This window comes from Corticium candelabrum, chromosome 13, assembly GCF_963422355.1.
Source record: "Corticium candelabrum chromosome 13, ooCorCand1.1, whole genome shotgun sequence".
Classification (NCBI taxonomy): Eukaryota; Metazoa; Porifera; class Homoscleromorpha; order Homosclerophorida; family Plakinidae; genus Corticium; species Corticium candelabrum.
The window spans coordinates 5,413,906-5,441,085 of NC_085097.1; the positions used below are offsets into that span (position 1 = coordinate 5,413,906).

A 27,180-nucleotide genomic window follows, 5' to 3' on the forward strand; every position below is an offset into this window, starting at 1 on the left:
GCAGCTTTAGAGGAAGGTTTTGCTGCAGCAAGAAGAGAGGAAAGGAAGATGATCAAATACGAAAAACAACAACTTGCTGCCAATACATCAAGCCTCAATTCTACTCCTCTGGTATTTGAACATTTTGGAACTTGGGGATCAGAAGCTACCAACTATTCAAACAAACTAGCCAGAAGATCAAGGGACATTGAAGGCTATACAAATGAAGCTGACTTTAGAGGTTTTGGGAGGAAAAAATTCTCAATAATCTTACAACGATGCAACGCTAAAGTTATCCTCCACAAGCCGACGTGTCTTCCCTGGAGAAGTAGATGAGAATATATATGATAGAGACTATCAAAGTAGCTTGCATTAAACTAAAGCTGAACTCAGTAGCTTGTTTGCAGTTAGTATTAGAAACGTAAGGTAGAGTTTGTGTTTCAATAAATGAAATTGACAGACAGACAGACAGACAGACAGACAGACAAGCATACATCTGGCAAACAGACAGACAGACAGACACACATTGTATTGCATTGTGTACTATAATGTAATAATCGTACGCAAGTTTGTACCCACAGTTCACGTCTGTCAAGTGCCAATGTTACATTAACACTTAAAATGACGTGCAGATTCACGACAGAGATCAGAAAAAGGTTGTTCATGTCTGCAAAAGACACAAAACACACAAGAGTCGGGTCCTAATAAGGCCTTACCTGATTCGATACATCGCTATATGCGCTAGTAAAAGTTCGAAAAGAAAACTGGTCGCTTTCGCTACAAACCCACGCGGTTAACAAACGCCAAGACATCAAAGTAGCACCCAAGTAAGCTGCGATGACGTCGTTAGTGACACGCTAGCAAAAAAAGGTCTATTTGTGTCCCGTATCCACGAGCTAATGGCGAGCAGTCAGAGGAATGAAACTCTAGAGTTTCTCGAAAAGGACGGATACTATTACTGGGCAGACTTCGAGGACACTCCGTTTGCCGAAGGTACCTCACGATATGCCTACGAAGGCAGGCTTCACGGCCGAGGCCCCAGAGATGGGCTCGTTGTGTAGTCAAAGTTTTCAAGGAGCAGTACACCAGACACATCACTGAATGGATACCAGACATTGCCGCGTCCACGAGAGCACAAGAACTTGCAGAACAGTGGAATGTGTACAAATCGACAACTCGACCGCCTCACTTTCGAATCCCCGTTATCGCAAAGATGGATAAGGTGGCGACTTCCTTCGCTTTTGGTTTCACTCAGAACTCACAGACAAGCGTACGAGTCAACGACTACGTCGCGATTGAAGACTTTATCACCGGTGTCTACGAAAAATTTAATAGCAACAGCGGATGGGTAAACAGCAATGGCCACTTGTTTGCGTCTGCTTTTTCACATTACACTTGGCACAAGACCAATGGCCGAGAGTTAGTCTGCGACCTGCAAGGAGTGAGAAAAGGCGACTCGTACGAGCTAACGGATCCGGCTATACATTCACTGAATCGGCTGTACGGTATGACTGATCTGGGTCAAAGGGGAATGGACGCGTTCTTCGACAGCCACCAGTGCAACGAGTTGTGCTACGGGCTTTCTTTACCGGCTGGGCATCGGCGGCAGGCTGTTTTGGTTGCGCGACGCAACACGTCCTACACGTTCGAACTTTGGAATTAGTAAACACATTTGCATATCCTACTTGAATTGACGGACGTTAGACTTACATGTATAGATGGCATGTATGCAGTGCTGTTGTTTGTTCTAGATGTTTTGCATTGGTAAATTGGCTCAGCAGTTTGGCCTCAATCTATATACTATATAGTATATAGTATATACTATATACTATATAGTATATAGTATATACTATATACTATATACTATACTATATACTATATACTATATGCTATCTAATATATAAAGCTCAAATTGTCTGTCTGTGTGTGTGTGTTCGCGTTTGGTGGCCACGTCTTTTGTCCGTTCGCAACCGAAATCGGCACGCACACTCGGCACGCACAGGGGAAGGTTTGTGTATAAACATTTAAAAAGTTATGTACCAGGTCCCCTCTCGAGGAGTCGACCCCCGCGTAAAATTTCTTGATGACGCCAACGCTACACATTCCAGTTCATTCGAACACACGCCCACACCAGTCCTGTGTAGACTGTATGCATCGTCGTCCTTCGCAAAGCTTCGAGCAATAGAATATCTCTTGCCGACGAAACTTACTCTCCTAGCGCTTTCGTTTCTCTCCAAATTCTGATGGCATTTGCACCAGAATTTATATATTCTGTAGATTATATATATGTATGTATGTATGTATGTATGTATGTATTAAAGTTGACATATCAACTGATACAGTAGAGTCACATGTCCACGATTCATTCTATTAGGTGTCGAAGATGCATTTGATGGTAAGGCGCCAAAGCGGTCATACCAATGAAGGCGAGCCCACGTCCTTTCACTTAATTGTATGCCTTGTTTGAGGGGTGTTGTCATTGTTAGGTGATTGGAAAGTTTTCTATCCGCCTTGTCCCCAACCAGGAACCGAAGGAAATTCAACGATTGGTGAACGAGCATATTCAGAAGGTCCACACTGCCTCAGGAAGCCCCAACCGCATCAAGTATTTAATGTTTTGTCTGTCTGTCTGTCTGTCTGTAGATTGTTTGTCTGTCTGTGTGTAGATTGTTTGTCTGTCTGTCTGTCTGTAGATTGTTTGTCTGTCTGTCTGTCTGTAGATTGTTTGTCTGTCTGTCTGTCTGTAGATTGTTTGTCTGTCTGTCTGTAGAGTGTTTGTCTGTCTGTCTGTAGATTGTTTGTCTGTCTGTCTGTAGATTGTTTGTCTGTCTGTCTGTAGATTGTTTGTCAGTCTGTCTGTAGATTGTTTGTCTGCCTGTAGATTGTTTGTCTGTCTGTCTGTAGATTGTTTGTATGTCTGTCTGTAGATTGTTTGTCTGTCTGTAGATTGTTTGTCTGTCTGTCTGTGATTGTTTGTCTGTCTGTCTGTAGATTGTTTGTCTGTCTGTCTGTAGATTGTTTGTCTGTCTGTCTGTAGATTGTTTGTCTGTCTGTCTGTAGATTGTTTGTCTGTCTGTCTGCCTGTAGATTGTTTGTCTGTCTGTCTGTCTGTAGATTGTTTGTCTGTCTGTCTGTCTGTCTGTAGATTGTCTGTCTGTCTGTAGATTGTCTGTCTGTCTGTCTGTAGATTGTCTGTCTGTCTGTCTGTAGATTGTCTGTCTGTCTGTAGATTGTCTGTAGATTGTCTGTCTGTCTATTTTGTTTGTCTGTCTGTAGATTGTCTGTCTGTCTGTGTGTCTGTAGATTGTTTATCTGTCTGTGTGTTTTGTCTGTCTGTCTGTAGATTGTTTGTCTGTCTGTGTGTGTTTTGTCTGTCTGTAGGCTGTTTGTCTGTCTGTCTGCAGATTGTTTGTCTGTCTGTGTGTTTTGTCTGTCTGTTTGTAGATTGTCTGTCTGTCTGTAGATTGTTTGTTTGTGCGTGTGGTTTGTCTGTCTGTCTGTCTGTAGGTTGTCTGTCTGTCTGTAGATTGTTTGTCTGTCTGTGTGTTTTGTCTGTCTGTTTGTAGATTGTCCGTCTGTCTGTAGATTGTTTGTTTGTGCGTGTGGTTTGTCTGTCTGTCTGTCTGTAGGTTGTCTGTCTGTCTGTAGATTGTTTGTCTGTCTGTGTGTTTTGTCTTTCTGTCTACAGATTGTGTGTCTGTCTGTAGACTCTGTGTGTGTGTGTGTGTGTGTGTGTGTGTGTGTGTGTGTGTGTGCATGGGAGTGTGTGTGTGTGTGTGTGCATGGGAGTGTGTGCATGTGTATAAAACATTCTAATGTTTTTGTCTCTGCAGTTTGAGCTCGGTCCATGGAGCCAAGGCGTGGGTGAGTGACTTCACTCATCCTCATTACGTGGCCGGTCGGAAGGCCATCAAGACAGGCAAGTTATTGATCACGCATTTATGTAGCATGCGTTGCTAGACTTGTAGTTGTAGACATGATCGAGGTAGTTAGTCAGGTCTGCAGGTGGTTGTCCAGTCCCGTGTGAAGCCTTATGTGGGCGTGGCATATCAAGAGGCATTCAATGCCTGGAGCCGACATGAATGTAGACTCTAGATTTCTTGATATAATATCAAAGAATCTGGAGTCTACATTGTTTGTGTTGGCTTCACTGGACCTGGTGACCCCCACCCCCACCCCGAAAAGACTACTGTTTGTTGATCAGTCTGGCAAGCAAGGACAATAAGAGAAATGGTACCGTACAACAGATCATTAAAAGTCTTGGAGCTTCCTAGAGCCAGTGTACATTTTTGTGGAGCAGTGTTTGACTCTGTTGCCATGGTAACAAACGGATCCCTGTTTGACCCTGTTGCCATAGTAACAACAGATCCATGTGTTGGCCCTGTTGAAATAGTAACAACAGATTCATGTGTTGACCCTGTTGCCATAGTAACAACAGATCCATGTTTTACTCTGTTGCCATGTTAACAACAGAAAGTCATGTTTGGCTATGTTGCCATGGTAATAACAGAAAGTCATGTTTGACTATGTTGCCATGGTAACAAACAGCCCTGATTTTTTATTAGTATGTGTACTGACAATGTTAATCGGGCACAGGCTGTTCTATCAACTTGACAGAGACACTTCCGATCTGATTTATTACAAGCTGCGTGCCCACGTGTTTTGGTCTGATTTGATACGAATTGTTCTTGTAGATAAATTCACTGTATATGGGGCTCAACATCTAGTCAACTACATTGTTTTTGTATTGTCCATTCTTTAGTGTTTGGTATCGATCCTGATCTGACGCGTGAAGGTGGCAGCATTCCAATCACTCTTACATTTGAGGAAGCAACTGGAAAGAACGTCATGCTGCTGCCAATTGGTAGTTGTGATGATGGAGCTCATTCGCAGAACGAGAAAATAAATCGATCAAACTTTATCAACGGGGTAAGGAAACAAACACATGATGATTAATATCAATTAGTAAGTAACAGATAGGGTCGCTATTTTAAATGTGAGGTACAGTATTGTGCGTGTGGCTATCGTTTCTGGTGTGATTGGTGGAGAGGCATGTACATTGCAGCATTGCTAAACTATTTTACTTCTGTTGCATTGCTGCTATTGCCCAGTAGTAAAGTAAATATACAAGTAATTAATAAATTAATAATTAATTAAATTAAAATTTGTTAAGAATTAATTAATAATCAATTAAATTTGTTACTAATTAATAAATAATTAATTAAAATTTGTTGCTAATTATAATTAATTATTAATTAACTAAAGTTTGTAAATAATTAATTAAAATTTGTTAATAATTTATTAATAATCAATTGAAATCAGTTAATAAATAATTAATAAATAAATAATTAAATTTTTGTTAATAATTAATTAATAATAAATTAAATTTATTAATAATTAATAAATAGTTAATTAAAAATTTGTTAATAATTAATAATTAATTAATTAATTAATAATCAATTAAAATCAGTTAATAATTAATTAATAATCAATTAAAATTAAAAAATAATAAATTAGTTATTAGTTAATTAATTAACTAAAATTAATTAATTAATTGATTATTGGTATTCTGTTTCACTCTAGATCAAAGTTCTTGCTGCTTACTTTGAAGAGGTCTCCAAGCTGGAGTAGTGGCTCGTGCTCCATTGACTGGCATCTGCATTTGCTGAACTGTCTGCTGCATGACAAACTGTGCTTGTAGCTTCAACTTGTAGTTGTTAATGTCGCACCAGCTGTACGCTGTCAATGTCTCAATGACAAAACAGATTCATTCAATGCAATGTTCAGTGTCCATAATTAATTAATTAATTAATAGCGAGTTGCTGGTCTAGATCTCTATACAGCAGGCTTGATTTCCATGCTTGTGCTACATAGAAAACGCCAAGCGCATGCGTGCTAACAGTTGAAATAGAGCGGAAGCGGCGCCACATACAGTAGTCATGTCACGTGCAGAAGTCATGTCACGTGCAAAAGTATAACACGTGCAGAAATTACGTCACGTGAGGCAATAGTTCGGGGCTAGGGTGCTCTACAGGATTGGTGTGCTCTGTCTATTGGCTAAAAGTCTTGCACAAGCATGGAGCTCAGCAAAATCTTTGAGTAAGTACCGCAGAGAGAGAGACCTGTTACTTGCAACACAGTAGCAGACAGTCATTCACATGTTTGCCTCATAAATTTGTCTGTATTACGTTTGTCCATACACATGGTCACTAATATCAATTGCAAAGTATCTGTCTGTTACAGGTATATCGATGGACACCAGGTACTCTGCATGACCAGTCTACACACTCTGATTATTTCTAATTGCAAAATCATTAATTATTTTATTTAATCTTGAATTTAAAACTGCGTCACGCTTAAACAGGAAGTCTACATTGGTCGGTTGAAAGACGCTGTGGCAATCAAGAGTGTGTCGGCATGGCCAGACCATCGGCACGAAGTCGTCAGAATGATTGACTATGCTGTCGATGTGAGTTTTGTTGAAATGACAATCAAAATTGAATGACAATTGGGTGGGTGTGTTTGTTGCTGTTGTTGTTGTTGTTGGTGGTGGTGTGTGTGTGTGTGTTGTTGTTGTTGTTGTTGGTGGTGGTGGTGTGTGTGTGTGTGTGTGTCTGTGTGTCTGTGTGTGTGTGTGTGTGTGTGTGTGTGTGTGTGTGTGTGTTGTTGGTGGTGGTGTGTGTGTGTGTCTGTGTGTGTGTGTGTGTGTGTGTGTGTGTGTGTGTGTGTGTGTGTGTGTGTGTGTGTGTGTGTGTGTGTGTGTGTAATCTTTGTACAATGTTTGGTTGCTTGTGAAAAGGAGTTGAAACGATTAGGAGCCGAAGCGTGGAAAGTTGATCTTGGCAAACAAAAGGATCACGATGACTTGCAGCTGCCTCCAATCATATTGGGCTATCTGGGCAAAGATCCAAAGAAGAAGACGGTAGGTAGTCTCAGTCTCGTGAATTTGGTGCTTAAAGAGTTAATGAAATTACTGTGTTTGTCATTTTAACAGGTTTGCATCTATGGACACTTAGATGTACAGCCTGCATTAAAGGTGTGGTTTCATTTCTAGAATTGGCTGTTTTGTATTGCAGACAAGAAAGACAAATTGACAACACACACACACACACACACACACGCACGCACACACGCGCGCGCGCACACACACACACACACACACACACACACACACATGCACACACACACACACACACACACACACACACACACACACACACCAGTATCACCACCACCAGACAGACAGACAGACAGACAGACAGGCAGGCAGACAGACAATGTTGGTCATCTTGTTTACCAAATGGGAGAAGAACCAGTCCTCATCAACTCAGAAGAAGAAGTCCACCAAGGAGACCCGTTAGGTCTTGTACTTTTCTCCTTCACAATACATCCTATCTTGAAGCAGTTACAGCTACAGCACAACAAAGTTCAAGTATTAGCATATCTAGATGAAATTTTTCTACTTGGTGAACCTGATGCAACCGTCAATGCAACCTTACATCTGAAGTCATCTCTTCCTCCTCTTGGTTTGTCAATATGTGATAAGAAATGTGAGCTGTTCACTCCTGACCCACTTAATACCAAACATTGCCCATTCCAAGTGACGAATGATGGGACTATGGTCTTAGGCATTCCCGTGGGAAGCTCTTCCTTTGTCCTTTCCAAGTCTGAAGACATAGCTCACTCTGGTCAATCGCTTTGCTTTGCTTTGTCTCAATAGAAGATCCTACGTCTGAAAGCCTTCTACTAGTCACTGCCAATGTTCCCAAGTTAAATTACTTGGCTAAGTCAGTATCACCATCTTTATTTCAGTCTACAGCTGAAATACATGACAACATGACTCGAGGAACCTTTTGTAAAATATTGGGAGTGCCATCAATAGTCGATGATTGGTGGAAACAGGCAACACTTCCTATCAAATTAGGAGAGTTTGGAATGACACCGGTCAATGCTATTGCTTCATCTGTGTTTTTAGGAGGATGGATGCATACTCTGTCAAACTTGCCTACTAGTTCCCTTACTAGACTAACAATGTATCACTCTTGCTTTCAACAGATAATATCTCGAAGATCTCTGCCTATATTCACCAAGCTGTCAAGTCTACTGGTTGTGATGATTGCCAACATCTAAGTGAGTTTGTCATACAGCCCAAGAAATTACAACAAAAACTATCTAGTCAACTACATGAGGCAAATGCAAATTCCTGCCTGAAAACTGCGATTTCACAATCAGATAGAGCTACAGCTAAATTTAGATCAATACGAGGAAAGGGAGCTGGGTCATGACTGGAAGCCATTCCTACTGAAGAGATTCTTGCACTTAAACCCGACGAATTTCGTTTGGCAGCATCTCTGAGGTTGGACATACCTGCACCTTTTGTCAACTGGAACATCCAGTGTGAATGTGGGCCTGTGTGGCAGCATGATGAAATTGTAAATGCTTGGAGCAATTGTCTACATGAATTTTAAAGATTCATCACGAGAAAGAACCTTGACATCGTTAGTTTGGAAAATTGAGAATAGACCAGAAATAGTTGTGTACGACTCTGGGTGTAGCTATGACCTTGATGTAGCCATGGCTCATCCTTTCAGCCAAGACAATTTAAAGCAGGCAGCTTTAGAGGAAGGTTTTGCTGCAGCAAGAAGGGAGGAAAGGAAGATGATCAAATACGAAAAACAACAACTTGCTGCCAATACATCAAGCCTCAATTTCACTCCTCTGGTATTTGAACATTTTGGAACGTGGGGATCAGAAGCTACCAACTTTAAACAAACTAGCCAGAAGATCAAAAGACATTGAAGGCTATACAAATGAAGCTGACTTTAGAGGTTTTTGGAGGAAAAAATTCTCAATAATCTTACAATGATGTAACGCTAAAGTCATCCCCACAAGCTGACTCGTGTCTTTCCTGCAGAAGTAGATGAGAACATACACAGTAGAGACTATCAAAGTAGCTTGCATTAAACTAAAGCTGAACTCAGTAGCTTGTTTGCAGTTAGTATTAGAAACGTAAGGTAGAGTTTGTGTTTTAATAAATGAAATTGACAGACAGACAGACAGACAGACAGACAGACAGACAGACAGACAGACATTGTATTGCATTGTGTAATGGCTTCCTGACTGACCAATAGTCTGATGGTTGGGACACCAATCCTTTCGAACTGGTCGAGAAGGACGGCAAGCTGTATGGAAGAGGTTCAACAGACGACAAGGTGCAGAGCATCATACTCACCTACTCTATCATAACATCACTATACATATAAACAATGACCAATAGGGTCCAGTGCTTGCTTGGTTCAATGTAATCGAAGCTTACCAAAAGCTAGGAAAAGACATTCCAATCAACATCAAGGTGACACACCTCCATGGTGTATCATGGCTGCTTGTGGTCAGTCTAACCAACGATTTCTTAGTTTTGCTTTGAGGGTATGGAGGAAAGTGGCAGTGAGGGTCTTCACGATCTGATTGTGTCCGAAAAGGACAAGTTTTTCAAGGTTAGTATTTTGTGTTGGTTTGTTGTTTCATTCAATCAAATTAAATATTTAAAATTTTTTAGAGTATGTGCATACGATAAAATCATAAATGAAACAAATAATAAATACAAAAGAAAAACATGTACTCAAAATTAAAATAAATAAATTGATATTAAAAATACTGAGTAACTGAGTGTATGTGGGAGATGATGCATGTCAGCAGAACATCAGTATCATGCACATAGGCATTATATGTATATAACAGTAATTATAGACGCAAACAACGCTACAGTAACAATGAAAGACCCAGTGACATCTTCCATCCTGACTTTCGTTACGGCAGAGCAGCTTATTCGATTGAACAACAAGAAACTCCCTGCAGCCTCGTTACGTCAACTATTCAGCCAACCAAGCAGGAGCTGCAGCTACAGTTGGAGAAACTGAGAAGATGGCTCGTTACCACGAGGACGTATTGTCTACCGACTCTGACTTCATCCTCTTGCAGTAGAGAGAGACACTACGAGCATGGTCACAAAATAGCTTAGAAATTTTAAAAACAGTAGCCAGGAGAACTGTTCTATCTATAGGAGCTATTATTTGATTTTCTCAGAGGCGTGGGTTCAAATCCCACTCCTGTCACCAATGTAGGTAAAAATTTATGTATTGTAATGAAACAGCGTGTTATATAGTAAGTGGTACGCTAACGTATGCTAAGTAATTATGACTATACTACTACACTACACTATGCAACATCTTTTTCAGCAGTTATGTTATTCTCTGGCAACTCAATGCCAAAATTTTAGATAGACTGGCACTCGCCAATATAGACTATGGTGCACGGAAGTTAGTTTAGTACCCTCTGTTGGAGCTGTGTTATATACCATATGTATATATATATATATATATATATATATATATATATATATATATATATATACATACATACATACATACATACATACATAATATTAAAAATTGAGATGTTTCCTGTGATATGTGAGGATGTGGATTACATCTGTATTTCGGACAACTATTGGTTGGGGAAGAACAAACCGTGTGTCACGTATGGTTTGAGGTAGAGCTGTATGCAGTAAAGTAGGTTTGAAGAGGTGCATGTGTGTTGATTTGTTCTGTAGGGGAATTTGCTATTTCATGTTGGAAATTGAGTGTGCTTCGCAAGATCTCCATTCAGGCCTCTTTGGTGGCACAGTGTAAGTAGGCGTAAACAGATGAGTGGGCGCGCACACACACACACACACACACACACACACACACACACACACACACACACACACACACACACACAATGGTACAACTCTGTTGTTTGAAAATTCTTAGGCATGAAGCAATGGTTGACCTTGTTCATTTGCTTGACTCGTTGGTTGACACACACGGCAATATCAAGATTCCTGGAGTGAGCGACTCTGTAGCACCACTCACTGAGGAAGAAGCCAAATCATACGAGGCCATTGACTTTGATGTTGTAAGTAATAGTGTATGTGAGTGTGTGTGTGTGTGTGTGTGTGTGTGTGTGTGTGTGTGTGTGTGTGTGTGTGTGTGTGTGTGTGTGTGTGTGTGTGTGTGTGTGTGTGTGTCTTTACTATTTACCCTATCTTTGCAGGAGGACTATCGAAAAGACATCGGTGCTAAGAAGCTGTCCAAGGAAGGAAAAGCCAAAATTCTTCAACATCGCTGGCGATATCCATCACTATCTCTACATGGTACTATTTAGCAAGAAAAGTCAGGTGGCCACAGTGGGATTCGAACTCTCATCTCCCACATTCGGAGTGTTACCACTGGGGCCACCTGACTTTTTCTGGCTAAATATACACGTTACTTCAACTGATGTTAACACCAACTTCTCTATTGGATATACCTCACGCGTATATGCACCACTGTCATACGCATGTTTACCATCTATCCACTTCACACTATACACTTCATGTGTATATCTACAGTAGATCACACACACACACACACACACACACACACACACACACACACACACACACACACACACACACACACACACACACACACACACACACACACACACACACACACACACACAGCAGAGTTACACGTTCACAATTTATTTCATTAGGTATTGAAGGCGCATTTGACGGTAAAGGTGCCAAAACGGTCATTCCACGAAAGGTAAGTCCACGACATCCTTTCACTTAACTATATGTATGCCTTGATTAAAGAGTGTTATCATTGTTATAGGTGATCGGCAAGTTTTCTATCCGCCTCGTTCCCAACCAGGAACCAAACGAAATCGAACGACTGGTGAACGAGCACATTCACAAGGTCCACACTGCCTCACAAAGCCCCAACCGCATCAAGTCTGGCTTCGCCTGCAAAGTGTATATATACACATACTCAGTGGGTTAACTGTCTTGTGTCTACAGCTTGAGCTTGAGCCATGGAGCGAAGCCGTGGGTGAGTGACGTTTCTCACCCTCACTATGTAGCTGGTAGAAATGCTGTCAAAACGGGTGAGTTCTTGATTATACGTTTATCTAGCTTGTATTGCTAGATTCACAGCTGTAGATGTAATCAAGGCAGATGTGCCGATAATAAATAAATAAATAATTAATAGGTTAATAATTATTTAATTATCATTAATTGTTTGAGCATGGACGTTTACTGTATTAGACTGGATGATACTGTTTCTGTGTTTCTGTTGATTATTTTAGTGTTCAATGTTGATCCTGATCTGACGCGAGAGGGTTGTAGCATTCCCGTCACTCTTACACTCGAGGAAGAAACCGGTAGGAACGTCCTGCTACTGCCACTCGGCTGTTGCGACGACGGGGCTCATTCGCAGAATGAGAAAATAAATCGGTCAAACTTTATCAATGGAGTAAGCACAAACACATAATGATGTAAACAAATGTAAACATAATATATATATATATATATATATATATATATATATATATATATATATATATATATATATATATATATATGTATAAGTTCGATAGCCGGCTAGACCGGATCACCTACGAGGCTAAAATTTGGGGTACAGGCGTAACTCGACATGGGTAAGAACATGGGGAGGGTGGCGTCATCTTCCAGCTTTTTCAGTCGGGTCCCCTTTTGGGGTGCATCGTAGAACTACATGATAGTGCTCTTCGTCGTTCAGGAAGGAGACGGCATGCTTCTGATAGACTCAATTGGAAGGAGGTTCCGTTACGTGAACTCAATCTCCTAAGGTAGTTTTGTTTTCTCATAACTAAGAGTGTAATGCTCACTTTCAATATCCATTGTTTGTTCACATGCCATTGTTACATCACAATGATATAGCTATCCAGCAGTCCCATCAGATTGCGTTATCTGAGCATTGCAGTAGTTCTGTTGTTTATCTTAGACATCAAACTACATTCAAAGCAAAAAGATAAGAGTTCCGAAAAGAAATATTGTTCAGTGCATAGGTAGGTTGGAAAATTGCTGAGTATATTCTACAATATCCCCAGAGGAACCGCGTCTACTCGCGCGCATTGGATAACATTAAACTACGTCCAGAGCAAAGACGTAGAAGTCCACTTAGTAATGGTCAGTGCGTATAGATTGAAAACGTGCTGAATATATTTTAAAATATTCCAGGAGTATCCGCCTCCACTCGCAAGCGAATTACTCTACAATGGCTCATCGGACCTTCACCAAATTAAGCTGACCTCGGACGGTATGCTTGGAGATTGTCGTTTATTACCGGCGACGTCAAAAACGACAAGATATTTTTGTGTAGGATATGTAGGTATTTAGAAATACGCCTACCTTTGGGTTTTTCCAAGTACGCTCGCCAAATACCTGCCACATTCGATACGGCAGCAACGTGTTCGAAGTGATAACATCCAATGGGACTGTTGAAATGGCTCCGAGAAGACTCACCGAAGAGACGCGTGACTGCGTTTGCACTGAATCCAACCTACACGTTTCCTGCACCGAGCGCTACACTGGGAGTGTGAACACATCACAAACAGAGAGCAAACAGTGCGCTAAATCATGCATGCTTGCATGTCAAGCTACTGCATGTATCCTATGGCTGAGTAAGAAACTGCACGTGACTTTCAAGTTTCTATTGCTCAGATATATATCTCTGAACGGAAAAGTCGCTGCAAATTTCTCGGAATGAGACACTCGGTTAAGTTTTCATTTGTCTTCAACGGGATATTAATTAACTAATTAGCACATTCCAGTTTATTCGAACACACGCCCACACCAGTCATTTGAACTGAATCCACACAGGAAGTGTGTCAATTTCTACCAAAATTGCACATGACGTGTCTACACATGCTCAAACCGAGTCTTCCGTCATAACACTACAGTACTTTGCCCGTACGAAGGACGGGTACCATGTATCTAGTATATATATATATACATATATATATATATATATATATATATATATATATATATATATATATATATATATATACACACACACACATACATACATACATATGTATACACACATACATACATACATATCCATACACACGTGTGTATACACATACATACATATCCATACAGGGCATAATTTATCCGGTATCGCATCGCAGTTTGCAAATCAATTTTTGTATGTTGCGAAACAAAGTCAGCTACGTGTCACACAAACTGCTATGCAGAATCAGAATGTCCCATCCAAGTACAGTAGGAGTCTAACTAAAAACCTCATAATGGTGCACCCTTGCATAGCAAAGTGGTGAGAAGATACTATATATAATATACTATTATATCTTTATTCAATTATGAACCATCTGTACTTGAGTGGTCATGTTGTGCAATACATAAAACTAAAGCACATTAGCAGAACACCTGCCAAAACTATCATCTCATTAGCAGAAGGGATGGCAACAGAAACAGAAACTTGAAACAAGATAGCTATTGAGACTTCCATTGTAACTAGGTACGTGCAGCAAGGTAAAAAAGGAACAAAAGTAAGTAACAGTGTAGTCAATGTACTTGCACTTCTATATGGTAGCTAATGTCACTACCAACTAAAATAACAAACAATCGTGCAATGTGTAGTTGCATGGGACTTTCCAATGTAAAGGTCAACACAAACAGCACTGTCACAGAAACACGGGAAGTACAAACAGCATAGCTTTTCCAACCTACTTGAAAAAGTTGACAAGCTTTAAGTTTGTGTTGCATATGCTGTTTTTCAACGCTCTACTGAACCCTCTAGCTACATTGTCATGTCATCTGCAAGGTCAATCCGCTGACTTGCCTTTCGCCATCTCTAACCTAGACTCGGTTCATCTTATCCTTGAAAATTTGAAGGCTGACAACCCTGAAGTGCCATCGGAGCTGTCGCAGTTTATTGCAGCCACAGAGAAAGATGGCCAGCTGCATTTTCAAAACGTAAAGCTGTCAGGCATACAGCCAAACGTACTTAGAGTGCATTTATAATGTCGAGATCACTTTTCACCAAAGCTATTGGGAAATGCATTCACAATGGTTTTGATGATTTTCAACAGGATTTTCTAAAGCAGTTTGTCTCCTTGACACTAATCTGTGGCCCGACTGACCGAGATGATCTTGCAGCCTTTGGTGTAGCTGATGTGTCTCTTGCTGTAGAGCACTTCCGTCGTCTTCTATTAAATAACAACGTATTGCTGGATGGGGTAATGACAGACTGGACCTCCTTCAAGATGTACTGGATCGATAACTTAATTGCGACACCATCCAAAAATACTCTATGGTCACTGTTTCTGTCCCAGTACAAAAGAGATATTTCCAAACTTTGTGCAATTGGTGTGCATACTGCTGGTGTTTCCAGTCAGCAATGCCATAGTGGAGCGTGGTTTCAGTGCTATGAGGAGGACAAAAAGTGACTGGCGGTCAAGTCTTAGTGAAGATACCTTAGATCACTTGATGAGGATTAGCGTTGATGGTCTGCCATTGGCACAGTTTGTCCCTACACTTGCAGTCCAACAGTTCTTCAGCACTCCAAGGAGGCCACATGTTCAGTCATATGGTTAAAAAAAACAAAAATTAATGAATAGCATATTTTGCTTCTAAAATTTGCATGGGCAGGGTGCCACTTGCTACTATTCAAGTAACTTCGTTTCCACTTAGCTAAAGGGAATTGTGTTATAGTAATAAATTTAATAGTATCATCACTATTCACTGTTTGGCACTGACTATGAACTTGCGCCTGTAGACTAGAAAAGCATGAACTGTTGGGTATTTAATTAATTAATTAATTGCTTTGTTTTGCAAAAATATGGTTGCGACGCAATTTTGCATTACTGCTACTCAATTTGCAATTTGTGTAGCAATACCGCTACGCAACAAAGAAAAAGTAAATTATGCCCTGCGCATACATACGTGTGTGTACACATACATACATATCCATACCTAAGTGTGTATACACATACATACATATCCATACATACGTGTGTATACATACATACACACGTATGTATACATACATACACACGTATGTATACATACATACATATGTATACATACACACATATGTATACATACATACATACGTATACATACATACGTATGTATGCATACATATACATAATGTAATATAAATAATAAATTAATTGTAAATTAATTAATTAATTTTATTATTATTGGTATTTTGTTTTACTCTAGATCAAAGTTCTTGCTGCTTACTTTGAAGAGGTCTGCAAGCTGGAGTAGTAGCTCCTACGTACTGCATTGATCAACTGACACATGCACTAGCTCAACTGTCTGCTGCATATAGTTACCCCATGACATCGCATTTGAACCTTTTACTTTTGTATCTGCAATTGAAATGAGCTCAAGCATAGGAGCAGCAAATTTTTATATGATTTATACAATTGGTGATTACCAGCTATATGGTGTTGTTGTTTCACAGACAAAACAATCCATCGTTCAGTATCTTTGAGCTAGATTGTTTGATGAGACTTCTGAAACGGCAATTTCAGTGCCCACAAGCAGAGTAGCTGGATACATACAAATGACAGTGGTAATACAAAGTATATAATAATTTAATTAATGTTGACCTTGTATAGTTTCATTCTGTGATGAGACAAGCAACGGCTTCAGATCTACGCAGACTCTAAATCTAATATTTGATATTAACAAAAATTGAGTTTCATGTACACGGCGACGGACGCAATTTACTCAGAGCCAGTAGGAATTAGAATGATCAGTAGAAAAATGCTTCATTGATAAAACTTTGTTTTCGCTCTGATTAAATTTCAGACGACTCCACTGTGAACACTTTGAGAGAGACGTGTGACCATCATCATCTAACAAGTGCGATACGATTCCTGCTTGTGTTTGGTTCAAAAGACTTGCAGCCGCCACCGTAAGTACACGGTCGAACAAATAATGTAAATGCACTCGTAACTCTGTAACACCGTTGTCTCTGTTCCAACACGATTCATGGTATATGGATTCTAACGTTTTACTAACTTAGTTTCATTTCAAGAACCTCCCTAGAGTCTGGCTTGGCTAGGCTCGTGCAGCCAGACCTTTAGCGTACGTCGCGGGAAGCAGTCTGGCTACACGAAGACTCTCCCGTCTGCAACATGATGGTCATGGTGCTGCATGCACTTGCCACGGACAAAAGTCAAAGTCTCCTGGTGTCACGAAATTGACTAGTAGGAGTCTACTTTAGCTCGGGATTCTGTGGGCTCACACAGTTTCTTGCAGAGACAAGTTTTAAACCAGACAAGAAGTCGTGACACTCGCTCTCTAGCCGACACTCTTACATACCCCATACAGTCAAACGCAAATTATGTCAGTCAAAACCTCTCCCCTACCGCTACTATCCTGCACTATACGTTAGCTCTAATACGCATATACTACTATCACATCACACAACTAAATACGTGAGTGACAAGTGGGTAGTCATCGCACAATATTTTATTGACACTAATATTTGTACCACGGCAAGTTGGGATACTATTCCAAAAATATGTTTTATTATTTATTTGATCACGTGATATGTAGTTATTGGTCACATGATATGTAGTTATTTGGTCACATGATATGTAGTTATTTGGCCATGTGATATGTAGTTATTTGGTCATGTGATATGGGGTAGAAAGAGCGCGTTGTAGAGTCAGTCAGTCGTATGTCACGTGACCGTCTACTATACAGTGTACCCTAACATGCCACACCTCCGGTATTAAGTTTCATTATTTGGTCACGTGTTACGCAGACAAAGCGAGTAGTTGAGTCGAGTCAGTTGTACACGTCATGTGACTGGCATGCTAGGTGTACAGTGCTAGCGTTTCACGCCTAGGCTAGCAACAAATCATATCAGAGACTCTGTGCACGTGTCACTCTCTCACTACCTGACAATATTTTATTAGCAAATTCCACGTCAAACAAATCGCCCATAGTACCCATGGACTTGTCACAAAACAAGAGCCAACATTGAAATCAACTGCTAGATCTTAATACTTCAAATTCACTAGCTTTTATACCAACACTAACACACTAATCCCGACTACCACATTCTATCAGTCAACACGACTCGGTCTCCGTACCGCTTGCCTTTGACGATACGCTTGGGAGGACAGGACGCGTACCCTTTGTCGTCTCGTAACGACTGCATGACGACCAGCACGTGTCGCGCCGTCGGCCGCTGCAGAGGGTCTGCGTCCGTCATGCAGAGACACAAATCTCGAAGCTGGTCGTGCGAGATCCGCCTGAACTGACGATGTATTGAGTTACGATCGGGAAACGATCCGGTCATGATCTCGGACAGGGTCACACCCATGCTGTACATATCGGCACTCGTCGTGTTATGCGAGTGGCCACCGCGAAATAGGATGCTTCGTTCGGGAGCGAGATACTCCGGACTGACCGGACCGAGCGAGAGGGACACACCAGAAAAGTGAGCGGCTCCTAGATCGCCTATCTTTGCTCTCATCGTGTTTGTCAGGAGCACATTCGTCGGGCGGAGATCGCCGTGTAGCAACGGATTCGGTTGGAACTCGTGTAGATGTGAAAGACCCGACAAACAGTCGACTGAAATATCAACTTGCTCACGAAACGTGAGATACTGATTGCTGCTGTGAGCCGAACTCAAGACGTCGGCCAGTGAGCCTTCGAGTAGCTCGAGGATGATGCTCGGGGTGGCGTCCTGCGGACGCGTTATGCCGAAGATGGCGACGACGTGAGGGTGTCGCACGCGGCTACACATCAGGATCTCTTGCAGAAAGAGCGAACGATTGTAACTCGAGTCGATGTTGGCGTGGAGGGTCTTGACGGCGATCTCGCTGCCCTGCCAGCAACCCGCCTTCACCTCTAGATCAATGATAGTGTGCATGACAATGCTGCATGTTATCGCTCGGCCAAGATCTCGCAAGAACAAGAAATTCAAGATGTTACGTACACCATATTTCTTTGAATAGTAACCCGTGGGTTACTATTTTTTAAAACTAATTCGAACCATGGGTTACTATTTAAGCGGAGCTACTAATCGAGTAGAGTTACCATATAAGTGGGGCTACTAATCGAGTAAGGTTACTATATAAAGGGCTACTAATCGAGTAAGGTTACTATTTACGTGGGGCTACTAATCGAGTAGGGATTACTATTTTTCCAAGAAGGGCTACTAATCGAGTAGGGGCTACTATTTTTTTCCAAATTGGCAGATTACCATTTAAGCGGGCTACTAATCGAGTGGGTTACTATTTTCAAACTGATTTTTCAAACGAGTTACTATTTAAGAGAGGCTACTAACCGAGTAGGGGCTACTATTTCAAACTGATTTGAACCACAGGTTACTATTTAAGCAGGGCTACTAATCAAGTAGGGTTACTATATATTCAAAACTGATTTGAACCACGGGTTACTATTTAAGAGAGGCTACTAATCAAGTAGGGGCTACTATTTCAAACTGATTTGAACCACAACTTACTATTGAAGCGGGGCTACTAATCAAGTAGGGTTACTATTTTTCAAACTGATTTGAACCACGAGTTACTATTTAAGTGGGGCTACTAATCGAGTAGGGTTACTATTTTTTCAATGTTTGCTATTATGGTTCAAGTTGAAGTAAAGAGCTACGAAAGTATTAGAGGAACACACTGTTGATGCATCAAAACTGTCAAGTTACAGTAACCTCTTCAGTTACTCGTGTTTACTCAGTGTCCTCTTCATCAAAACCATAATGTCCACATCGTCATGATCATCGTCTTCATCTTCTTCTGATCATGTCTCATCTGCCACACTTGTTTGTTCCCTCAATGTTTTGTGTTACCTTTGATCTTCAACATCCAAGGCACGAGTTACTAATCGAGCACGGGGCTACTAGTTTTTCAAACTGATCACATCCATGGGTTACTATTCAAGGAATTACGATACACGGAGGCTGCCATTTTGAAACTTTGAGAAAATGTCCTCTATTTTAGTAGAATTTTGTTGTTAGGCCACACCAAAAGAATTGTCGGGTTGGGGTAACCGAAGCGCCCCTGGAGGTCTGTCTGATTGTTGTGCACATGCACTCATCTGGTAGCATGGCGGCTTCTATTGCCCTCTGCATGCGTTTCCGCGAGCAAGGGAATGCACGTTTCAAAGTTGGATAATGAAGTACAGCTGCATGCAAAGTTTGATCGTTGATATAAATTGACCAAGCTTTAGAATATAGTTTGCAGCATGTGCTATGAATGGGTGACTGCACGCAAGAGCGCACGCACTGCACCACAAAAACACCACCGCCCACCTGCCCGTCTTTCTTTCTTAAATGTTACCCCAACATGACTACAATTTTTCTGTGTGGCCTTATTGTAAAAAACCCACAATTATAACACTAGAAGAGCAGATTACATCAAAATGGAGTCAAACTAGTATGGCTAGATCCAATTAAAAATTTTCAAGAAATTAGTAAAAATTGGCAAAAATTGCCAATTTCCCATTCAAAAACCTTGCAAGATCTTGGCCAAGAACTTCTACCTGGGATGTGTGTGTGTGTGTGTGTGTGTGTGTGTGTGTGTGTGTGTGTGTGTGTGTGTGTGTGTGCGCATGTCTGTAGACAAATGGCAGACTTACCAGCAAAGCTTCCTTTTCCGATTGTCTTTCCCGTAAGTTGCAACTCCGTCTCAGGTATCATCAACGTGTCGGTCGACTGTTGAACAACGCGTTCAAACTCGACTATCGCTGCCTCGGCGTTCGCCTTCTGTCTCGTCATCACTTCCATGTCGCGCGTCAGTTGAGTGATCTGTTCTTGTGCGAGCCGTAAGTCTTCCGACACCTCGTCTTGTCTCTGTTGCGACTCTGTCCTCATTTCATCGACAATTCTGTCATGATCATTCTGTTTGTCTTCAAGATCTTTGGTTAGACGCTGGACTTCAACCGTCAGCGCTTCGTTCTCATTTCTGTATCGTTCGACGAGAGTCGTCTTCTGTGCTTCGGCGACTTGGATCTCGTAAATTTTGTTCTCTTTGTGAGCCAATTGTGACTGCAAAGCTTCGATGTTGTCTATCGCATGCATCGCTTCGACTTGGTATTCCGCTTCTGCCGTCTGCAGCTTCTTGTCTTTTTCGTTTCTTGCCGTTTTGGCACTGTGTGCGTTACCTATTTGTACAGCAAGTAACATCTGATTTACTGTTGCCGTTCCTCTCACTTCTTGTAGTTCAACTCTCAACTGGTCGTTGTTGGCCAGATGAAGCGACTGCTTGTCAGTGAACTGTTCCTTTAATATGTCGTGCTCCAGTTTGAGGTCAGACAAGTCATGCTCCAACGAGTACTTCTCACCTCTCAGACAATGCACTTCTTCACTCAGTATCGACAATTGAACTTCCAGTTTCACTTTAATCTCGTTTAAACTCGCAAAGTCGTCTTGCATGATTCGTACGTCCTGGTCTCGTTTTTCGAGTTCTTCCCGTAGCTTATCGACAACATCACGATGAACTTGTGATATTTCCTCGAGCTGATTTTCTGCTAATTCTCGGTGTCTCATCAAATCTTCTATATGGTCATCGAGAAGAACTCGATCGGCTTGATTTCCATGAAGTACCTTTTCAAGGTGAGTGTTTCTAGCACAAAGTTCTTCGAACTCTTGACGAAGGATGTTTCTCTCATCCGTCAGCTTTTCGATAGCACTCTGCTGAGTAGCACTAGATGTTGAATCGGTAGATGGGAGTCTGAAATAACAAATGGTAGAATCGTCGATTTGAGTATTAGAGCAGAGAAATCATAAAGTATGTACGCATTCACGACAAGTAACAATAATTACAAACGTTTTTAGTTTCATTCACAACCCAATGTGTCGTTGAGTCAATCATCACAACACAGACATCTACTTTGTTAGAGGAGCCAAATAAATTTCATCACAAAAGAGATATCTATTAGCTAACAAGAAATACTTGTTAGGAAGGCTAGGTAGAAACAATAAGACCATTGGGCAACACATCAGCTTATGTATGCCAATAAGCTAACACACCAAACTCCTGACCACAACATCAACAATCTGTTCAACTGCTTTAGATGTTACCTTTGCTACTAAAAGCAATTGTTATCAAAGGCATAAGTACTGTGTACCCATAATCAAAGTGACCAACCATAAAAATGATTCAGACAACCACCCTCCACTATAACATCACAACATAACTGTCGTCGATAGTGTTCTAACAGTTTACGAAGAACTCATCCCTATGCAGAAACAAACTTTCCGCAAACTCCCTCGATCACCGGACATCGTTATTTCGGCTGCGCACTACGCTGTGCAGTTTTCCGGAATGCTCCTTTAATGATCACACCTACACAACCACAAGTGAGCTCTAGGATCGTCAACTGTTAACATCATGGGCACGTTTCTTCATCTTCAAAAGGAGCAAGAGCTGGAAGAGAAGAGGTCGAGAAGTGACGGAATAAACGCTTCTGTGTTTCTTTTTCATTGTCATTTAGTTAGCACATGTGTAACAACTTCTTCAAGCTCTCCAGACGACAAACAGCTCATTCGTCATCAGAAGAAGCAACAACATCACTTCTGCTACCAATCCTGCCAGTTTAAAATAAAAATCATCCACTGCCAAAGAATTAACATGACCGCATGCACAACATCTTCCATAGTTTCTTTATTTGAACCTCTTTCGTTTCAGACAACTCTTCCGAAAGAGGTGGAATGCTCTTCCAGAAGAGGCAGAAAAGAATAAAGAAACACCCATATGTTGTACAGTGTTCTCCCCAGAAATCTTAGGAGGCAGAGCGGAATACTCCCTAAAGTGGGCGTTACCCAATGCCACGCCCAATGGCAGTTAAATACCAACTTGCACATGAACACCAGCTGTGAAAGGATGGGGGCTGCATGCGTGGGTGTAAAAATGTTAGTGTTCCACACAATTAGATGCCACCCGATTTCTTAGTTAATTAGTTTAATAAGCTTACTTGAGATGTTCAAGTCTTGGCATCTGGATGATCTACTTTACCTAAAAGCTTAATTGCTTAGAACTAGTAAATGAAGCTGTGTTTACACCGTAGCTGTGACACAGCTACGAGCGTGTGTGTGTGTGCATGTGTGCGTGTGTGTGCATGTGTGTGTGTGTGTGTGTGTGTGTGTGTGTGTGTGTGTGTGTGTGGCACGTGTGTATTTATTAATTAATTAATTAGCGTGCTCAATTTCCGCCACCTTTGTATTAGGATTTCACAACGCAAATCGACATCTACAATCTCCACTTCTCACCTGCTCGACTCCCGACTCACAGTCCGGATATACTTCACCGTCTCCTCCCTCTTCCGGTAATCTTCCGGCGAAACTTCATTCACCTCTCTCCTCTGCTCCAACGTCATCCTCCTCTCCTCTGCAACCTCCAACACATTCTTCTCATCCACATTCGCAATCAACAAATCCGCACCGCCGTCCACCAACACCCTCAACACACCCAAGTGCCCTTTACTTCCCGCCTTGTGCGCAGGCGTGTCGCCGTCGTTATTCTTGGCATTCACGTCAGCCCGTCGCTCGAGGAGCAGCGAAGCGATGCTCTCGTGGCCTCGTGTCGCTGCCCAATGTAGAGCCGTCCATCCCATGTCGTCGCGGTCGTCGACGCGAGCGCCGCGGTCGAGCAAGACGCGGCAGACGCTCTCGTGGTTGTTGACGACCGCCTCGCGCAGCGCCGCGTAGCCCATCACGTTGCGACTGTTGACGTCCATGCCCGTGTTGAGAAGACGGTCGACATTGCTCATGTTGCCAGACCGCGCCGCTTCCATCAGGTCGCGAGTGAAACCGCCAACGTCGATGACACCAGAGTCGTATTTGTCCGTAACCGCGCGCACGTGCGAGTCACGCCCTAGAACACGTGTACATTACGTTTTCCTAAAGCCACGCCCTACAACACGTGTTAGCCACGCCCTACAACACGCTTAAATCACGTGTGCATCACGCTCACCGCAACGTGCAGTGCCCGGATGTTTTGGTCGTCGCTGTGTGTACGTGCGGAATGTGTAGAAGTTAGATTTGCTATTTATATCACAATTAGATCAGGCAGAGGCATTGATACTATAATTACACGCTATTTCTAATACTACCGGTAATATTCATTATCAACAGTACATACATTTCCAGTGTTATTACCTATTTGTTCTTACTACAGATTATTACTATTGCGTGAAACGCTACCAACCAGTCACGTGACTCACAAACCAACAGACTCGCCCCGACTCCGCGCATGCGCTCGTGTTTATAGCATATTCTTCTGATAACTCGGCAGTTAGAACAGGATACACTCGTACAGACGCTTTTATCTGTTATCTTTAATATTTAATTAATCACTTATTAGTGATCAGATGTCTGAAAATAGTTGGCTATCCTATTCAACACTCTCCACTCGCCATTCGCTCTTTACTCACCTGCTTCTGTATGTGATTCGTCACTATCCTCCGTCTCAGAGGCTCTCCAGCTACCTACAAACACACGACAAAATTCTCAGAGGTCATACAATATATCAAAATATTTTTCCTAAAGGGCCTGGTTAGTTAACGCGCGCTAACCTTTGAAAATTACAATACCCAATTGCACATGCGTACAAACTTTGCGACCACGTGGTCCACCGTCTTATTTTTGGGTCTCACTACTGTAAACTAAAATCAGCCACGCTATTTAATCCTGACGTCTATACAATAACGGAAGTATGCCTTATTGAAACGTTTTCGGAAGCACTTTTCTAAAATGGGGGCCATGGCCCCTTGACCCGGCGCTGCAGCTCCAAAGGCCCTGATTGCTGCAAGATTCTAGTCTGGTGCCCCTAAAATAATCATCATTGCTAAGGACGCCTTAATTAATTGTATCATCCAAAACAATTTAGTGCACAGATAGTGCATTACTAAATGGTGACTTAAATTGGTACTTTAGAATAAAAGCATATTTGCTAACTTTGCCCTCTCAATGTGTAGAAATAGATACTGCATTGTATTGGTATTTGTATGGCTTCCCATTAGATCACACCTATTGTAACATGCAGACTTCCTTCTTCCATCACTTAATTAAACCAATTTCTATTTTAATTCTCCACGCTCACTATTACAAACACTAAAGAAATCATGAAATTTTAGGCCTACCATCCCGGCTATGATTAGTCATTAGAATCAACTAGCCTATTAATTAATTAACATTTGCCTATCCCCATGCTCTATTTTAGTCCAACTAATTAGGTGAGACAGTATATACAAGCAGCATTGGCCATACAAGTGCAAACTTTCACTACATCAGTTTCAAGTAGATTTCACCATGCACCATGCACGCCTTGTTAAATATAGAAATCGAGAATGAGATTGGGAAGCCTTGACAGAGACTCTACTCCACTAACACATTTCTAGACTTTCTAGACCTAAAATGTAATTACTAATTTACCAAATCAATCAATTGGCAACTACCCTCAGGCGTGCACATCAGTGCTCATCGGCTTGTGTTCTGCACATCAGTGCACTTTCATTAGTTAAGATAAGAGGAAGTGTAATCTAAAACAGACATAACTCACAGTATGACGCTGATGACCATTCCAGCGGACAGTGGAATAGAATTCCAGGGTCAGCGTCAATACTTGGAACTGGGCTTAGTTCTTAGGTCTTCCGCTTTGCAAAGAACGCCCATTAACTTAACTTAATTAGCACTCATTGCGTTATTCAATGAACGCGTGTTTGTGGTGAAATGTGTCAAACCTGAGGATAAGAGTTAGATTGCAATCACACATAGCAACTTCAAAACCAAGCTGGAACACTTAAATTTTCTCTTCAAGATTGCCATTGCTTTACTCTAACTAGGGCCCCTATTTGTTGCATGTCTGGTTCACATCACCCAGGCTCTCTCAAACTGACATGGGTTGACGCACCAGAAGTCAGCCAGCTGGCACATACATAAATAATAGGAAGAGTATAAATAATATTACATTATAAATAATAATACATGATAACACAACAGATCAGCATCCACCGCAACAAGAGAAATCATGCAAATGACAGCTAGAGTGACTTTACTTAACAACTATTGGACGATCTGTGTTTAGTTTAGTTCTGGTCCTCGAGTTCTTTCTTGAAGATTAACAGTAAACCTTGTAGATAAGAAAAGCAGACATCACGCAATTAAAAGAAATGAGACACGGAAGATGGTTCAGACGTACGCCATGTGCTTAGGTGGTATTGTACATGAGCATTACATAAATAATGGCGTAATGGTGAAATCAAGGCGGTCCTGTCTGGATGCGGGCAAGTGATGTGAAAAACACATGCTTGATAAACAAAGGCTTGCTAAAGGCTTCATTTGATGCCAATTTTGGCTATCTAGATCACTGTTTACCACATCTGGCACGGGGTTTTGTAAAATCTCTAGCTAGTGTATATGTGGTCATCTCAATTCAATTCAAAATGAGGTTAAAACTCACAACAAAACTCGGAGAGAGAAAAAGGAAAGTGATAAAAATATACACCAACACACATACATTACGTAATTACGTTAGTATGTAATCTGATTCTACTAGACAGTCAAACTGATCGAAAACGAGTTTCACAGCAATTTGTCAGCAAACAAGCTAAACTCCATGTAGTACAGTACCACAGGTAACCATGCATTTCAGATCATTTGGCTTTGCACTCAATAATCGAAACTCGCCTCTTTCCTACACTATGCGGTTGGCAACCCATTTTCACTATTAATTAATCACATTGCCGCATGCCTCACCACTAAAAGTGTGTCACCTCACCGAGTTGGTCTTCACTGAGCAGCTTGACGAAATTCATAGGCTCCCGACTCGAAACGCCAAACGCAGGCTGCGGAATCAAATACAACTCCGTGAATACAAAAGACCAACGCGACAGTCTGCAACGCAAACGACATCCAACGAATCTACAACAGACTCGTCCAAATGCGACGCCTCGTGCAGCACGACAACAACAGAACGCCAACACACGCCAACATGCACGCAAACTACCGAAACAGCCGCAAAATCGCACCACCCGACGCACAACAACCGCAAACGCACTCACTTCCCGTCTTCACAAAAAACCAGTCAGCAATGACTCAAAACTCCGGACTCCTCTAGTAATCTATGCGCCCACATCCGGGTATCACAGTAGGCGTTACCGACACCAGGGTTGGTAAGCAACGGGAAAGTGCGGGGACGATGAGCTCATCGCTATAATTTCTTATCTGAGCTAATCGCTTCTAGCGTCGTGATTGGGTACGATTGCGTCCCCCCACTAGAGAAAGGCCTTCAGATTCTATCATGGTGATCACGTGATGTATAGGTGATCACGTGGTGTATGTC

At 41.6% G+C, this 27,180-nt stretch overlaps 3 protein-coding genes across 5 annotated transcripts in view; 2 read left to right on the forward strand and 1 right to left on the reverse strand.

The window, feature by feature from the left end:
* Positions 1-16,297, forward strand: part of LOC134188703 (cytosolic non-specific dipeptidase-like) — an 18,874-nt gene extending 2,577 nt beyond the window's left edge. Inside the window, exons 1-17 of one of the 2 annotated variants that reach the window (XM_062656873.1) lie at positions 5,995-6,078; positions 6,223-6,241; positions 6,344-6,448; positions 6,779-6,901; positions 6,974-7,015; positions 9,111-9,191; positions 9,257-9,331; positions 9,393-9,473; positions 10,454-10,527; positions 10,589-10,663; positions 10,791-10,935; positions 11,074-11,173; positions 11,557-11,609; positions 11,679-11,797; positions 11,864-11,949; positions 12,151-12,317; positions 16,076-16,297. In XM_062656873.1, coding sequence (XP_062512857.1) covers positions 6,056-6,078; positions 6,223-6,241; positions 6,344-6,448; positions 6,779-6,901; positions 6,974-7,015; positions 9,111-9,191; positions 9,257-9,331; positions 9,393-9,473; positions 10,454-10,527; positions 10,589-10,663; positions 10,791-10,935; positions 11,074-11,173; positions 11,557-11,609; positions 11,679-11,797; positions 11,864-11,949; positions 12,151-12,317; positions 16,076-16,123 — 1,416 coding nt within the window. In that variant the 5' untranslated portion in view covers positions 5,995-6,055 and the 3' untranslated portion in view covers positions 16,124-16,297. Of the gene's footprint in view, positions 1-5,994; positions 6,079-6,222; positions 6,242-6,343; positions 6,449-6,778; positions 6,902-6,973; positions 7,016-9,110; positions 9,192-9,256; positions 9,332-9,392; positions 9,474-10,453; positions 10,528-10,588; positions 10,664-10,790; positions 10,936-11,073; positions 11,174-11,556; positions 11,610-11,678; positions 11,798-11,863; positions 11,950-12,150; positions 12,318-16,075 lie in introns of those variants that run through there. The other variant, XM_062656874.1, reaches the window with a different exon arrangement.
* On the forward strand, positions 825-1,808 carry LOC134188951 (alpha-protein kinase vwkA-like). The gene has a single exon (XM_062657168.1). The coding sequence runs from the start codon at positions 1,193-1,195 to the stop codon at positions 1,640-1,642; it is 450 nt and encodes a 149-aa protein (XP_062513152.1). The 5' UTR covers positions 825-1,192; the 3' UTR covers positions 1,643-1,808.
* A 1,460-nt stretch (positions 16,298-17,757) lies between the features above and the next one.
* Positions 17,758-27,098, reverse strand: LOC134188856 (uncharacterized). 2 transcript variants are annotated; one of them, XM_062657059.1, is made up of 6 exons: positions 26,900-27,098; positions 26,617-26,683; positions 24,272-24,325; positions 23,109-23,712; positions 20,477-21,570; positions 17,758-18,730 (listed from the first exon to the last, which is right to left on the reverse strand). In XM_062657059.1, exons 2-6 carry the CDS (start codon positions 26,651-26,653, stop codon positions 17,928-17,930), a joined length of 2,592 nt encoding a protein of 863 aa, XP_062513043.1. In that variant the 5' UTR covers positions 26,654-26,683; positions 26,900-27,098; the 3' UTR covers positions 17,758-17,927. The 2 variants fall into 2 exon arrangements, with proteins under 2 accessions (XP_062513043.1, XP_062513044.1); XM_062657060.1 differs by having other exon boundaries at positions 26,595-26,683; positions 26,900-27,097.
* Positions 27,099-27,180: the final 82 nt, after the last annotated feature.